The sequence below is a fragment of the Melanaphis sacchari genome, unplaced genomic scaffold (genome assembly GCF_002803265.2).
Source record: "Melanaphis sacchari strain LSU unplaced genomic scaffold, SCAv2.0 Contig4_pilon_pilon, whole genome shotgun sequence".
Taxonomy (NCBI): domain Eukaryota; kingdom Metazoa; phylum Arthropoda; class Insecta; order Hemiptera; family Aphididae; genus Melanaphis; species Melanaphis sacchari.
This window is the reverse complement of record NW_020271335.1, coordinates 5025195-5042409: the sequence shown is the minus strand read 5'-3', so window position 1 is coordinate 5042409 and position 17215 is coordinate 5025195. Positions and strand designations below refer to the sequence as shown.

Below are 17215 nucleotides of genomic sequence, written 5' to 3'. Positions count from 1 at the left end.
TAGTTGAGAAGACACTGATTATTTTTTTTTCTTATTCACTATTAATAGTTTATATTACCTAAAGACAATATTACGTCTCAATTAAGAAATCGAAGAGGTTTCCGAGGATTCGGGATCACTGCGAAAACGCAGAAAACGTTTTACGAATGGAATCACCGTTGCTTGTTAATTAAAAATAATTACCTAGTATAAATATTATTTTATATGGTAGTAAAGAGTAATATAGTTGAAAAATATTTTAAATATTCACTACATAATATTATATTCATGCTTGCAATCAGTGGCGTAGACAGAATTTTTGAATGGGGGGAAGGGGTGAGGTGGTTTATGTATATAACAGGGATGATTCAAAATATGTTAAATATGTAATATTAAAATTTTTTTGTTTATAATGTAAAAGTATTTGAACTTCATTACATTAACTATAGTCTTTTTGTTCGCTAATTTACTGAATAATTAAAAATATTAAAATAATTAAATAAAAATCAATGGGGGAGGTTACAACACACAAAACCCTCCTTGGTTACGCCACAGCTAGCAATCCATTCAAATTGACACTTTCATTGAAAAATTACATATATTTTGCTTGAACAATCATGCTATAACACTTTAAAAACTCGGGTTTTTGAAAATAACTGCTTATAATATTCCATTTTATAAATGCAGTCACAAACAACTGAAACGACCATCTATTTTTGACATGTTTAAGAAATAAGAATGTGCTGAAATATCAAGTGTGTCATCGTCTTCGATTTAAGATCACGAGAAAATGTTTGGGTACACCAGTTGAATATTTATATTAGAGGATTAAATAACAATAATTTGATTTCGTTTTTAACAGATTGTAACATCATAATCCATAAAACATATCGGCCAGACAGTACAGCTAAGAAGCCGTTCTTGTCATCATTGTCTAAAGAGGATAATCTTCCTCCGAGGTCTTTTTCTGAAGATGAAGCCATCGCCATAGCAAACGATGTTGCAATTCCGGACGTAAGTGCATTTTTCAGCATTTGTAAAGTAATTAATTATTGTCAACACGCATTACATGTTCAAATACCAAATTTCAGACTAACGAAATTGTACAACTGGATGAAACTGTGAACCCCGGAATCAATACCACCAAACTCCGTCACACTTCCAACGATGTAAGTACCTAAAAGTTAAATAAGTGATTATTATCGAGCAGAATTGCATTTTTCTAATTATTAATGTATTGTCTTATTGTCTAACTAGTGACGAGACGTACTCGTACAAGATGCGAATGAATCTATTTGATAGGTTTAACGACGAAATCCTTTTGGACGAGAATAAATTAAAATTAATATATTTTTATAATCTCGTATTTTTGCTATATATATGTTCATAATACTTGTATATTTGTATGTAATATATTTTGTAAAAAATTGTTGCTTGGTTTGCCCAGAAATTATTAGTAAGCATACTGCAAACCAATGTATGGAAATGAAGGAGTTATAGACCCATTCTGTGGAGCTGGTGGAAATATAATTCAACTTGCCATAACTTGCGATTCAGGTACTATAAAAATATATTATTATTTTCTAAGTGTAAATTTCGTTGTTTTCTATCCTTTTGAAATAGAATATTAAGCTTTTTTTGAACATGTAAGAATTTAATAATAGTTATTAAAATCTTTATATAATTTAGTTATAGCAATCGATATCGACCAGGCGAAAATTCAGTAGACGAATAGTAATGCGGAAATGTGTAATGTGTATAATAAGATAACATTCATAATTATAGATTTTTTCAAAATCTCTGATCGTCTACAAACAGCTAATGCGATTGTTACTTCACCGCTATGGGGTTTGTTCTAATTATGATAACAGCCAATCAATTAGTCCAACAAAAATTTTAGTCTACAAAATTTTGGAATTGGGGATTAAGGTGGCATCAAAAATGTTATTACACATGCCGAAAAACCTGAACACAAACGAAGTATATACATTATTATAGTTACGCTTCGATATAACAAAAATTTTTTATATAAATTGATTGGCATTTGGCATTACTAAATAGTATATTTAGACTGGAAAACAACACAAATAAGGATTTATAAAGAATAAATCATAAAAATTAAACGTAATCAGAATTCCAAACTATTAAATTTCAATTCGTTGGAAGTAAGTCATACCTAGGTGTATTATATTTTGATAATTGATGACGAAAAAAAAATTATAATTAATCATTTTAATATTAAATAAAAACTATTTATACATAATATTATTAGAACATATTAATCATTGTATACCTGTTTAAATTTGTTAGAACAATGGAAAAGACCATACGAAATATTTCGATCGATGTAAGTTGAAATAAGCGCACATCATAAAATTAATATAAAATTTACAAATATAAGCAATGATTTCGTTTTCAACTGATTGCAACATCAAAATAAATGAGGACTTTCGGCCAGCCACTACAGAAAAGCCGTTAAAAGTGGTAGCTGGGCTGAAGACGAAGTTGTACAATCGGATAAAACAGCGAACCCTACCAAATCTATCTCACCAAACTCAGTTGCACTTTCAACGATGTAAGTAGTGGTGTATTTGTAGATGGGGAGGTATACGCTGTAAACCCACACGCTATTTGTATCCATGGCGTATAGCTTAGGTTAGGACAAATTAATGATATGCGGGTAAACTCCGTATACGGCTGTATCTATTGTTTATTCTATGGCGGTTATGGGCGGTTATAGATAAATATTATTAATTAGGTATAATCATTGATTAAATATTTAATCAATGGTATAATACATCAATAACCTTGCAATTACGATATCTCGATAGTCGATTGTATAATACTTTTTTTTGTGGTATCACAATATGATTCTAATGTGTATAAAATTATTACGTTTTAATTTTTTTGTTTAAAATACCTATTAATTGATAACATATTATATTGTTTTTAATGTAGCATATTGTTAAGAGAAATAAAAGTCATAGTTCGAGCGGAGTGAGAAAAATCTTTTTGGACCCTATCTGGATCTCTCCATTAAATACTCATATACTTCGTGAATAAGGCGTATACCCACGGTTTATTTTAGCAATACATCACTGCAATACGGTATTTTGACTAGTCATCTTATGAGTAAGAGGTTTAGCGTCTAGAAGAGAAGACTAAAATGTACTTTAAGAAATCTTTATTGCAGTTCATGTCAATTATCAAGCAGTGGCGCCGAACCTATGCATGAACTGAAACGATCGCTTCATATACTTGTAATAAAGAGGGTGTAGGGCGTAGGTTCTTAACCGGTGGTCCATGGACCCCTTGGGGGTCCGTACATGGTTACTCGGGGGTCCACGGATTGGCTATAAGTTTTTTTTTAAATAACCCAAAATTAAATTTGTTTGAAAATAATTCAAAATTTTTGATGAATTGAGACGATCGGTTTAAAATAGAAACTGTATTGTGAACTTAATTGAATGGTTATTTCTAGGTAGGTATTATATTTGTATACACGAGCGGTCTTTCATATTTTATTAAAATTTCCGATAATGTTTTCAAGATAACAATAATAATTTCTTGTCCGTATTCCACTACTTAAAAAAAATACAACAAGACTAATGGATTATTATTTATTACAAACTTAGATTACGATTTTTATAAATAATAAATATTACATGGAAATACAATTTAACGAGCATTTCGACTGAACACGGAAACTTATCTCTTCAGTTGACACATCGCCGTCGCGTTGTACAGTGTGTGTGTTAGTGTCGTTGAATTTCGTTGTCCTTTCCGTCGTCATAATATATTCACTCAAATTTTCGTTCACCGTAAGTTTAATTTTACTTACAATTTAATAATATTACTATGTCGAAAAAAAAGAAAATACGATAAATCATATATGTTATTTGGTTTTACATTTACTACCGAACGCGATGGTACGCAAAAACCACAATGTTTTATCTGTGGAAAAATCCTAGCAAATTCGAGCATGAAACCAACCAAACTTAAAGAACACCTAGTTTCGGTACATCCTCAACATACATCAGATGGTTTGGAAGTCTTTCAAACTAAAAAAGCCCGTTTTGAAAAATCCGGTACATTGCCTAAACTTGGATTTGTACCTCCACAAAAACCATGTCTCGAAGCATCTTACAAAGTAGCGTACCGTATTGCTAAAAATAAAAAACCACATACAATTGGCGAATCCCTAATAAAACCATGTGCATTAGAAATGGTAGAACTGGTTTGTGGTATGGAACAACGCAAAAAAATTGAAGCTGTGCCTTTGTCAAATGACACAATTCACTCAAGAATTTCTGATATGTCAACTAACATTTTGGAACAAGTAATTGCGGAATTAGATTCAACACAATTTCCATTCAGTATGCAGTTGGATGAAAGTACAGATATTTCTCAATGCAGCCAATTATTAGTTTTTGTACGTTACATACATTCTGGAAGTAGTAAAGAAGAATTCCTATTTTGTCAACCACTTTTAAAAACTACGAAGGCAATAGACGTGTTTGAAATGATTATTAATTTTTTTTCGAAGCATAAAATAAATTATAAAAAAAAACTTGGTTCGCTGTGTACCGATGGCGCTCCTGCGATGCTTGGTAAATCATCTGGTTTTACAGCTTTGATGAAAAATGAAATTCCCGATATCGTCATCACTCATTGCTTTCTGCATCGTCACGCTTTGGCATCAAGAACTCTACCAACCGATCTAAAAGAGATTATGATGACTGCAGTCAAAGTTGTTAATTTCATCAGATCTAGAGCCTTACATCACCGACTTTTCAAAGTTTTATGCCAAGAAATGGGAGCTGAACATGAAGTTCTTCTTTACTATACAGAAGTACGTTGGCTTTCCAGAGGACAAGTTTTGAAACGTTTGTTTGAACTACGAGATGAAATTTCTTATTTTTTAATAGAAAGGCAAAGCTCACTCTCAAAACATTTTGATAATATTGAGTTCATTCATGGATTGGCCTATTTAACAGATATTTTTAGTCATTTGAACGAAATAAATACTTCGATTCAAGGACGAGAAGTGACGATTATGGACGCGTCCGAAAAAATAAATGCATTTGTGAATAAAGTTCCTCTGTGGAAAAGAAGATTTCAATCGGAAAATTTAGCAAACTTTCCAACACTTGAACACGAACTTTCAAAAAATAATACTGCTTTGTCTAGTTCCATACAAACACAAATTTGTGAACATCTTGACGTGCTTACAAATTCATTTAGCAATTATTTTGATTCTACATATTCAAAAGCAGAAATATGGTTCCGAAATCCTTTTCTCGTAGACTTGGAGACAATTGATGATTCAGACCTCGTTAAAGACGAATTAATTGATCTGAGATCAAAAGAAATGGCACACCATGATTTTCGAACAAAAAATTTAATCGAATTTTGGTGTACGTTGACGAAGGCTTATCCGCGAGCTGTATCCAGGGCAATGCAATTTTTGATTCCATTTGCCACTACATATCTTTGTGAGTCAGGATTTTCTACAATGGTCACAATCAAAACAAAATCAAGAAATCGATTGGACATCAAGGACGATATGCGAGTTGCTTTGTCTAATACGGTCCCAGATTTCAAAGCAATATTGCAGTCAAAACAACAGCAAATGTCACATTAAAACTTGTATGTATAAATTTTAACTATAAAAAAGTGATTATTTAAAATAATTTAATAATGTATTAACTCTTAGTATTATTATCATTAAAAATAATTAAAATAAAAATTGTAGTTTTTTTAATTTTTTTTTTTTTTTTGGTGGGGGAGGGGTCCGTGCTTATACTTTATAAATCAAAGGGGTCCACGACCCCGATAAGGTTAAGAACCTATGGTGTAGGGTGATTTCATGTGTATATGAGTTTTTGTTTTTACATTACATAATACCTATACTAAATAATTAAATAAATAAATAAATAAAGTTATTAGTTATTGGAGGTGGACAACATCCTCAGTGGTGAGTGGGTGTATAAATATTTTGATTTTTCTTCACTTAAATTTATATAACTCGGCGCCACTGATGGAAGAGCAAATTGTCTATAGACGTTTCTGTGTCATAGTGGTACAATAGATTTAATTTTACTTATATGTATACCTGTGTCCTGAAGTACCTGCACTATAATACTTGAGACCAATTAAAATGAGCGAAAAGAATAAGAAAATATAAATAAAACATTATACATTTTCAAAAAATAAATACAGTGGTCAATGCTTAGAACTTAAGATACTTCTGAAAATAATTTTAGCTAAATTTTGATTAGGTATTGTTTTACTAAGAAACAAACCATATTTATTTTGAACAATAATATATATACACAAGCCCCTATTGGATTCAGTGTTGGTTTTAAGGGGAGTTATAGAAGTGATCACCCTACATTGATAGTGGGACGACGTAGAACTGAAATCCCCAAACCTCAATCGCACATCGTTAATTTAATAAAAACGTCTGCGAATATAAAAAAAATATTGAAATATACCAAAATAATATTAAAAGAACTTTTAAATTTTAATACTAAATTCTGGCTCTACTAGAAAATTGAATAATTATAATAACTCGAATATAATAAAAAATAAGTATACTGTATAATTTATATAAAATTAAAAATAAATTTGTTTATCTGTTAAATTTCAAATAATTTAGTTCTAATTATAAGATATATACTGAAGTAAAAATAAAAATTCTATAGGTTAATCATTGATCATGGTTTCGAGTTTAACTCTCTAATCCTATGGCAATACATACAAATATATTTCTGAACAAAAATAGATACTAATTTAAAAATTTAATTTTACGAGCATTGAATCAACTAGGCATTAAAATTACAAGATAATTCGATGCAAGATAAACAAAAAATACACAAACGATATATGAGTGCATTAGTACATAATCCAAAGTTCAAACGGTCTATAACCATATTATGAAAAAAGTCAAAATTAACAAAATTAATCCAAAAACAATGTACATAAAAGGTTAATATGGAAAAATTGGATTCAGTTAAGTTCTTTTATGATGTAAACAGCAAAAAGTAATAAAAAAATAATTCATCATAATTATTAACAGTGATTGTTATAAGTTTTAATGTATAACAAGATTAAAATAGAGTACACTTGGATAGCCTACAGGCTACAGCAAAGGCATAAAAACAAGTTTTTTTACATAGTTTTTCAAAATATTTATTATCTCCGGATAGTTACTTAATTTTCAAACCACTTTTGATCACATTATTTTTTTAATTAAATTTTGATTTTAAAATGGATATGCTGTAAATTACTTTACATCAATGAATTTTTCCCCCATTTGAGAAAACTTACAAGAAAATCATGAGGTTAAGCTGAGTATGGTAACATTTTCACAAGGCTGAAGTTAAAATCAGGTCAGTAATTCAAAACATTTCTATATGTGATAAATTTTATTTTTAAAGAAAAATAATGTCATTACTAAGTATAAAGCAATAGACATTTATTATTTACAAATTGTAATATTAAGATAAATATGTTAAAATTTAAGACTAAAAGCTGGTACTGCAGTAGCTCTTGCCAAATTATTTATATGAAATCCTTCATCTTCTTTAAGTTGTTTGTAATCCCTACCACCAGATGGTGGTTTTGGACTAGCTGCTGCAACTTTTCTTGCACCCCCTTCACTCTTTGCTGGCCATGTTGGAAACATTGCTGGGTCTATAGCTAATGGCAATTCAGAAAAGTATTTTTGTTGAAGCGCTTCTTCTGCCGTAACACGAGCACTTGGATTATAAGTAAGCATTCTAGTGAGAAAAAAAGACAATGTAAGTAAAGAAAAATAGTAATTATAATCAATAATGAAATTAAGAAAAATTTTAATTAAACTCACTTTCTTAGAAGATCATAGCCAATATCTGTAAGAATACCTTCTTTTGTAAACCTTCCTTTAAAATTAGCTGGAGGACAATCAGGCATAGAAGCTTTTGTAACTAATGACAAACTTGAATATCCTGGCCACACTTTTTCATTGGGTGTACCAAAGGTAGTAAAAATTTTTTTCAGCTGGTCATACTCAGATTTACCAGTAAACAATGGTTCCATTAAAAGAAACTCAGCAAATATGCATCCTACTGACCAAATATCAATTGGTGTAGAATATTCCTGAAAAATAAATTTAATAACTCAAATGGATAATATGATCATATTATATAAGTAACAAAATGTAATTTTACTAACCTTAGCTCCTAATAATAGTTCAGGTGAACGATACCACAATGTGACAACAACTGGTGTATAAGCTTTTAATGGAGAACCATATTCTCGAGCTAAACCAAAATCCCCAACTTTCAAAACACCTTTATGACTTAAAAGCAAATTAGATGTCTTCAAATCTCTATGTAAAATCCAGTTATCATGTAAATGATCAACAGCCATTAAAAGTTGTCGCATCAAACATTTTACTTCAGCTGAAAACCAAATAATGTAAATATTAAATACAATTTTATTTGTATCAAAGTGAAAAGAAGACATAATGACCAACCAGCTGTGAATGATTGTTTTTTTTGCCTCATTGTTTCCATTAATGACTTCATATCATGTTCAACATAATCCATCACTATAAAAATTTTATCCATATTACTACCTACAACAATTTCTCTCACAGTCACAATATTTGGGTGTTGTGATTTTAAAAGTGTGCTGATTTCTCTCAGTGATGTAATTGGAAATCCTTCTTTTTCTTTTTCCATTTTCAATCGTTTCAAAGCCACAATTTCATCAGTTTGCTTCTCTTTAGCTCGGTAAACCACTCCATATGTTCCTTCTTCGATTCTAAATATTATAAGCAAATTAATTGAATGAAAACAATAAAGACTCAAACAAATTTACAATAAACATGGTAGGTAGCCATAACTAAAAAAACTAGCAAAAAACGTCACAGACTGTTTACAATAATAATGAAAAAATCTGGTCAATTATTTGGGCCTTAAATTATTTTACAATGAATACAATCTATCTAAACATTTGAAGTCAAGGTAATTAAGCAAACTTGAATTTTAGTATTGCACAATAATCTATCATCTAAATACTGATAAAAATTAGTAAAAACTATGATAAATAATTAAATAAACAGGTAAAAATGTATTATGGTATTAGTGTATTACTATAATGAATACACACATATGAACATCACCCACGAGAGACTAATCTTCAATGTTATGGCTCTATTATTGTATATAATTTAAAATTTGTACCCTAAGCACTGCCATTATCTATTTACCTATTTAAACATTGAAATTCTTCTACACTTCTACATCCTTGTAGAGCAGGTAGATATTCTTTGGGTAACAAAGGTGGGGATGAATTTTTTTCTAATGTTATATCCATTTGAATTTCAGTATCTACTTCTGGTGACTTCGATTCTTCTTTAACTGAGTTACTGCTACTAGACTTTTCTAAAAAAATAACAAAATAAATTTATACTTAGTGATGAGTTTCTGGTTACATAAAGTTAATAGAGACAATATAAAAACAATTATCTTGTTAGTACAAAATGAATTTTTTTCAATACATAATAAAAGAACAAAATATCTCAAATTTATTCTATACTAATTTAAATATAAATAAAATAAAATATGAGTAAATAATATAATTTTATACATAAAAACAATATTTTTTTAGACTGAGAAACATTTAGCTCTAAGTATTTTACTAATTACACTTAATCATACATACCACTAGATTGAGAACTTTTAGAAGATGAAGTTGTTGAACCAGAACTGTCAGTGTCATCACCAGAATCTTGACCTGATTCTTCAGATGCTTCTCCTTCCGATTTATCTTGATTTAATGGTGGAGTTAAAGAGTTTTCTTCAGTCTTAACTTTAATATTTTCATCTTCATGTTCCTCATTTTCATTTTCAGAACCAGATGAAGATGAATCATTAGACAACACTACCAAATCAGGCACCATATCTGGCCCTAAACAAAATGTGTATACATGAAATAACAAATAATAATTTCCATTATTTGATACAAAAACTAAGTAAACAAAATCATATATTGAAAAATAACAAATAAATTAACAAATTTAAGTTTAAAAAAAAATGTATGAATATAAAAATATGTCTACCTTGTTCCATTGCTACTTCTTAAATAAATTTAAAAAAAAAAATTAATTTTCAATGATATATTTTAAGTATAATACTACATAATATTTATTATTATGTATTATAATAAAAATAAATAATTAAAACTTACGGGGTCTATCCAATGTCTTATAGTATTGTTCAATATATTGATCTCTTTCTCGGTGAGATCTACGACTATCTCTTTCCTCTTCCTCTTCTCGTTTTTTTAATTTTACATTAGAGTCTCTAGAATCAGTATCAACAGATTCTTTTTTTTTATGTTTGTAATCTGTTATACGATACCGTTCTTCTTTTTCCATTTTCTTTTTTTGTAAAAGATTTCTCAAATCATTTTCCTTTAAAAATAAATATTCTTAGAAATATATATATACTAATCTATTGACATTTTTGAAATGTATTTTTTATAACATAATTTAAAGTTACAAACATTTGTATTCTATTTTTTATTATCATTACTTTTTAAATAATTCAATTTTTTGAATGACGATATTAATAGAACTTACATTTCTTATTTCAAAGCAGAATATCTTTTGAAAATTATTTAAGTTAATAATAAATTTTTAAATTAGTATATAAAAATTAAGCATTATTTAATATTTATAAAAGCAGAATGAAGACATGGAATTCCATATGAGTACCTTCCATACAAATATTAAATCACAACTTTGTTCATTTAAACTAATAAAAAAATATTTTAGTGACTAATAAAAAAATATATTCATAAACATTTTTAGTTCTTAAAACAATAAATTATATTTAAAAATATTAAATTGTATTATATTTTAACAATTTATTTGTTTTAACAGTTATGTACTATCCTATACCTTAAGCATTTCATCTCGATGTGGCTTTTCAAGTTTTGAATGTTTATCATGACCATAATTACTTCTTTTCTTATAACGATCCCAATCACCATTTTCACCTCTAGATTCTACTTTATAATAATCATCTTCCTTTTTTGACCTTTTGCTTCTCAGGACAAATTCGTCTTCGCTATAAAAATAAATTAATCAATAAATGTATTTTTATTAGTCTCAGCCATGAGTCAGCGTTCAAGATAGTGAGTAGTTTGAAAATAAGAATACTATTAAAACTTGATATCACTCATATTATTAAATTATAATTTATTACAATCAAAAATTAAAATCATAGAAAATATAACTGTACATTTTTATTGTAATAATGTCATACAAATTAATTTGTCTTTGTATAATCAAACAGAATAACGCAATTTTCGTTCTATAAATATTTTACAACCATACATTATTTAATATATTATTAAACCTTCTAATATGGGCAATATAGATAATTCTGTTAAGTCTGTTTAGATAATAATTATAACATAAAAGCATTACCGATTATGTCTGTGCTTTCGTTTTTCCATATGCCTGGAATGATGTTTTTTTGTAAGATCCTGAATATTTAAATAAATTGCATATGAATTAGAAAAAAATTGTAGCTTCATCAATTATATATTATAAAATAAAATATAATTACTTTTGAGTGTTTGTGATGACTTGTTACTTTATGCCTTGACTTGTGCACTCTAGCTTGTGGTGGTTTTATTGTTAATGTATGATCTAGAGCAACATCATCGTCATCAGTTGCTGCATTACTAAAATGTTTTATACAGTTTGATTAATATAACAATTGTAAATAAATACTACATTATACTCTGCTTAAAATAAAAACCTAGTAAATGGTCAAATAATGCACTAATTATTCGACAAACATACAAATGGTTGACTCGAAGGGGTGAAAACAAATAGCTGTTGCCTAACTAGCGACAAGGTTTCTTATTTTGAACAAAGTATAATAGTTATTAATAAAAGCAAAAAAAAATTATTAATTTTTACATTTTTTTAGCATGCAGTTTATCCTCTCGGGTTTTATCTCCTTCAATAACCCTACACGGTTAAAATATTTAGAAAATACATTAGCAAAACAATACAATAATATTATATTATTAAATATAACTAATATAAATATAATACTTACATACTATTTAAGAAGACTCTATAGCTACATGTGTCATCTCTGTCTAACACAAGTACAATATAGCAAAATATTTTATGTTCACGATAATCAAATTTATTCTATTATTTTAAAATTAGAGTGAATAAACCTATCATAAAATTAAAAGGTAAAATTATTGTCTAGAGTTTATATTAACTATAGAGTAAATTAAAATCATTTAAAAATTCACAAAACATTTAGTTTTAAAATGCTTATAACTTGCTTTATGATTAAAATATCATTAAATGTTTCCCAAAATTCTGAAAACAATTATCTTACCTTTAAATTGTATAGGTAATAGATTAATACACTTAAATTTTAAAAACAAAGTAAAATAAATTATTATAACCATAAAGTTTGCCATAATATACATTTGTAAGATGAATATAACACACACAGGTATAGATTCCTCTTAATGTTTTTAGAAACAAAATTTAAAAACCATCTTAAACGTTAATGGTCTTTTTTTTTCTTTTATCTATATACAAACATTCTTTTTATTTATTTTATAATACACTTTCATGAAATAAAGAAAATATTTATTATACTATGTATAATTGTTTTAAAAGTGGAAATCAATGAAAAATTACATATTATAAGCTTATAGTCAAACAATTTCACAAAATGTATATTCAGAATTATTTAGAGAATGCAGTACAGATCAAAAGTGTATTGACTATACAATTAATAATAAGTTGTTAAATATTAAAACCATTACCTGCTAGATTGTGAATTTGAATCCATAGTTCAGTAAAATTTCATAAATTATTATTAATCGTACTTATGTGTTAAGCTCTCTTTTACTTCATTTTAATTTAAAAGGACTTAGCTTATAACAACATTGAACATAGACATTGAAATTGTTATCAGTTATTTAATTCTTCACCACGAAACTTATCACAATTTATTATTATTATTGTATAGTATTTATTTATCTCCCGCGCGGACAGGCTGCCAGTGTTTCAATCATACAAATAATAATAATCTAGTAATCTAGTTAGTAGTTACTAGTTTGTATATTTTGTTAACTGTAACTCTCTACCTTAAACACAAGCTTAGCTTATAGAAGATAGATTATTAAGTTAATTAATTGTTTATAAAAATAAGTATGCATTAATAATTTCATATCCAATAAACAAACTATTTGCAATGTTACTTAATAAACATTTAAAAAAATATACTATTCGTGATCCGTCTGCTGTCATCATAATATATTCAATGTTCGTATAATCGTAATATTCGTAACGAAAAAATATTGACGTTATATTTTATATTAAAATTTATTATAATATATAACAGTATAACACTTTTATGATAAAAGTGTTATACATAATACATAATAATAAGTTTTATCATATATTTAATTATTGTATATACCACGGTCTTAGATTATACTTTGTATGATTAGTCATGACAACAAGAATGATGTTGTAAGCTGATTGGCGGTAAGACAAGAAGTTACGAACCATTTCAAGGCCGTCTAGAATTCTAAACACCTGATCATTGGCTGCGGCTATCCAAGAGTGTTGCTTCAATAGTGTTCTATGCATAGACCTTATATAGGGTCTATGGTTCTATGTCACAATCATAATCTTTTTCACTGGTTTCAACCATGAAATAATTACCATGGTCACAATAATTGCTAACTAACAGCAGTGTGACCAGTAACGGATGCGAATAAATTAACAAAAAACAATTGAAATTGTTAGCTTATTGGATTACTTAGATCAAAGTTTAAAATTTCAAAATCATAAGTATTTTGCCTCTTCTCCATTATATGTATCAAGTATTAACTGTTCAACTATCAGCGTAGAAATCAAGGAAATAGAGTAAAAATTGTTGGCACTGGTCACAGAAGAATCATCGTGTCTGTAATGTACTGTGGCGTAAGAGTAAAATAGGACAATAATTTTATTAACGATAAAAAAATGTAAAATTCACAACGAGTCTCGTGAATATCGATATCCAAAACATAATTCGGCGGAAAATTTCAGTTCTACATAAAATAAAAATGGTTCCCACGTTGACGGGTTATGAATTATGATCACACAATCTATTATGGTTATGATGGCCTCTTCTACATACCCCCTCCTATAGGCCTGAGTAATCTGTGAGTGAGCACGACTGATACCGTACGATGTATAATGTATACCCTGTTATCAATTTCGGAATTTTCCAGATCTTTTTTTTTTTTGTATTTATCCACAACTTTTTTCTTTCAAACTTTTATCATATAGTTTTTTCATCACAACTTTACGTCATTTTATTTTTTGTCAATAATAATATTATTTTTATTTTCATTTATGGATATATTCTCTGGTTAATAATCAAGAGTTAAATCTTTCACCACGATTCCGCTGTACTGTATACGGTGTTCAGAATTACTGTCAGGTCGTCGTGGTCGTATATTGCTATTTTGTTATCTCGTTATTACCGAGTAAGTAAAATCAGTAATTTATTAATGATTACCATTTTTAAGTAATCTTTTCTACAAAAGCATACGTACGTTGCAATTAATTAATTGGTAACTGACTAAGGTATTCAAAAAAATCATTTTCTTTGCATTTATCTATGAATGACGTTTATCAATTCTCTAGTGCAAATATTCATCTTACCGTCTTCTATTTATTTTTAATATTGTTTAGACACTGGTAAATTTTTTTATGATTAGGGTAGCTTTGTTAAAATATTTTCAATTAGTATGCTTAGATAGTAATTTTTATACTACACTTAAATGAATATGTCCATTTATCAAGTATCATTAAACTCTCCATTTATTTTTAAGCATTTTAACCAAGATATTTGTATAATTTTAAAATACAAATTATTTTAAAGTACCAAGAATAACACTTCTTTTAAAAATTGAATTTTAAAAGGTAAATTTCATTACTATGTAATTTTATGTGTTAAAAAAATGAATGAAAATATAAAATTTGTCAAATTACTAATCATAAAAAAAAATTATTTTCAAAATGATGGACTACTTTACTGTGTTATATGTTTATAGTTGTCGATAATAATATTCAAAATTTAAACTACTATAAATAAAATAAGTGCATTACTTGTAAAATATAAATTTTCAATGATTTAGTTGTATTCATTTCTTTAAATTATTACTTTCAACAATTTTTTTTTATTTCCTGTACCAAGTCTTTGCCAATTATTTATGTATTCAATTTAATGTCATTTTAAATTTGTTTGAAGTAGAATTTTTTTTTTTCGACATTCAAAAACAAAATATTGTGAACAATTTTTGCAGGATTCCACATATCAAATGAATGTTAATTATTTGATATGCCATCGGAATTTGTTACGGTACAAAAAGTAGAACTGTCTACATTAAAGTATTCTCAAGTCAATCAACGTCTCTTGTCTACTACTAAGTCGATGGAAGACATTCTATATCATCTGCGACACAATTTCGTCAATCTTAAAAGTTCCTTAACATTATTTTTTTGCAAAACCTTAACAAATAGAACAAGTCAGGTTGCTAGTATATTTTTCAAAACAGATGGAAACGCAAAATGGTATCGAAAATATACCATTGCCAAGCGATTCACCATTAATCAGACAACCAAGAAGCATAGAGAACACTACACTAGTTGAAAATCACGATTCTTTCTTGTCCGACTGTCTTCCAAAGAATATTATTTTAACTGATTTAATCCATACATTTAGACAACGAGCAAAAAGTCCTATTTCAAAAAGACCTGTTGTTTTAAATTCTTCAAAATCATTCATTGATGTTAATGTGACTAGAACCGGTCTACGTACTGTAGATCTTTATGAAATAATTTCACAAATTGGTGAAGGTTCATATGGCCAAGTTTACAAAGCCAAAGAAAAAAAAACCAATAATTTTGTAGCACTAAAAAAAGTAAGATTAGAACATGAATCTGAAGGCTTTCCAATAACAGCTATAAGGGAAATAAAAATTTTGCGACAGCTGAATCATCCAAATGTAGTTAGTTTAAAAGAAGTGGTTACTGATAAAGAAGATTCATACGAATTCAAAAAAGGTGGTGGGTCATTTTATCTTGTGTTTGAGTATATGGATCATGATCTTACTGGCCTGATAGAATCAGGCATGGTAGATTTTTCAGTGAGAGATAATGCTATAATTATGCGTCAATTGCTTGAAGGTTTAAACTATTGTCACAAGCAGAATTTCATTCATAGAGATATTAAATGCAGTAATATACTGCTCAATAATAAAGGTGAACTGAAACTAGCTGATCTAGGTCTTGCACGGTTATTTGATAACGAGCAAGTTCGTTTGTACACAAACAAAGTAGTTACATTACGATACAGACCACCTGAACTTTTATTAGGAGAAGAAAGATATGGCCCATCTGTAGATATCTGGTCTTGTGGATGTATCTTAGGTAAGTTACACATTTAATGTAGGTACCTTATAATAGTTTATAAAACTTTGATTTACTATTACAGGAGAACTTTTCATCAAAAAAAATATGTTTCATGGCAAAGATGAGTTTGATCAACTAGAGTTAATATCTCAGCTTTGTGGTAGTCCTTGTCCAGCAAACTGGCCAGAAGTTATAAAACTACCATACTGGAAATTTATAAGTCAAAAAAAACTGCACAATCGAAAACTTAATGATCAATATGACTTTATCGGAAATGATGCATTTGAGCTGTTAGACAAAATGTTAACTCTAGATCCCAGTAAACGCATCACTGCTGAGAATGCATTAACATGTTCATGGTTGGCAAACATAGACACCAATACTTGCATTTCATTACCTACTTGGCAAGATTGTCATGAACTGTGGAGTAGAAAACGGAAAGGTCGGTCAACCACTTCCAGGAACAACTCTTCTCTCCGTTCTATGAAAAAAGATCGCAATCAATCAGAGAACAAAACTCGAACTTAAATTGTTAACACATATTGTAATTTGACGAATTTTAATTATTTTCATTCAAGGGTAAAATTCCTTAAAATAAAATATTTAAAAACTATTATATTAGGAAATATGTTGAAAATTATTTATGCATCTTGAAACCCCATCAGCTGTTTCATAGGGTATTTTAGTTTTGTTACACAATATTATACTATGGAGTCAATTTTT

The 17215-nt window shown here is 28.2% G+C and overlaps 3 protein-coding genes across 4 annotated transcripts; 2 read left to right on the top strand and 1 right to left on the bottom strand.

The window, feature by feature from the left end:
• Positions 1-3961: 3961 nt before the first annotated feature.
• LOC112599205 (protein ZBED8-like) lies at positions 3962-5623 on the top strand. The gene is made up of 2 exons (XM_025346020.1): positions 3962-4433; positions 4611-5623. Exons 1-2 carry the CDS (start codon positions 3962-3964, stop codon positions 5621-5623), a joined length of 1485 nt encoding a protein of 494 aa, XP_025201805.1.
• A 1815-nt stretch (positions 5624-7438) lies between these two features.
• Positions 7439-13163, bottom strand: LOC112598713 (cyclin-dependent kinase 11B). 2 transcript variants are annotated; one of them, XM_025345275.1, is made up of 12 exons: positions 12844-13163; positions 11966-12016; positions 11607-11724; positions 11465-11523; positions 10934-11102; positions 10219-10444; positions 9694-9939; positions 9239-9413; positions 8501-8790; positions 8197-8426; positions 7850-8121; positions 7439-7763 (listed from the first exon to the last, which is right to left on the bottom strand). In XM_025345275.1, exons 1-12 carry the CDS (start codon positions 12867-12869, stop codon positions 7496-7498), a joined length of 2130 nt encoding a protein of 709 aa, XP_025201060.1. In that variant the 5' UTR covers positions 12870-13163; the 3' UTR covers positions 7439-7495. The 2 variants fall into 2 exon arrangements, with proteins under 2 accessions (XP_025201060.1, XP_025201061.1); XM_025345276.1 differs by lacking the exon at positions 11966-12016 and having other exon boundaries at positions 12844-13158.
• Positions 13164-14339: 1176 nt separating this feature from the next.
• LOC112598714 (cyclin-dependent kinase 12-like) lies at positions 14340-17118 on the top strand. The gene is made up of 3 exons (XM_025345277.1): positions 14340-14562; positions 15385-16510; positions 16575-17118. The coding sequence occupies exons 2-3, from the start codon at positions 15637-15639 to the stop codon at positions 17018-17020; spliced, it is 1320 nt and encodes a 439-aa protein (XP_025201062.1). The 5' UTR covers positions 14340-14562; positions 15385-15636; the 3' UTR covers positions 17021-17118.
• The last annotated feature ends 97 nt before the right edge of the window (positions 17119-17215 follow it).

Bases quoted from the DNA above. Each gene is read 5' to 3' on its own strand.
- LOC112599205 (XM_025346020.1), top strand. From the start codon at position 3,962: ATGAAACCAACCAAACTTAAAGAACACCTAGTTTCGGTACATCCTCAA. The intron at 4,434-4,610 runs GTAGTAAAGAAG...CTGGTTTTACAG, and splicing joins ACGTTACATACATTCTGGAA to CTTTGATGAAAAATGAAATT.
- LOC112598713 (XM_025345275.1), bottom strand. From the start codon at position 12,869: ATGGATTCAAATTCACAATCTAGCAG. The intron at 10,445-10,933 runs GTATAGGATAGT...TTATTTTTAAAG, and splicing joins ATCGAGATGAAATGCTTAAG to GAAAATGATTTGAGAAATCT. The intron at 8,122-8,196 runs GTTAGTAAAATT...TTTATTTTTCAG, and splicing joins AACTATTATTAGGAGCTAAG to GAATATTCTACACCAATTGA.
- LOC112598714 (XM_025345277.1), top strand. From the start codon at position 15,637: ATGGAAACGCAAAATGGTATCGAAAATATACCATTGCCAAGCGATTCA. The intron at 16,511-16,574 runs GTAAGTTACACA...TTACTATTACAG, and splicing joins GTCTTGTGGATGTATCTTAG to GAGAACTTTTCATCAAAAAA.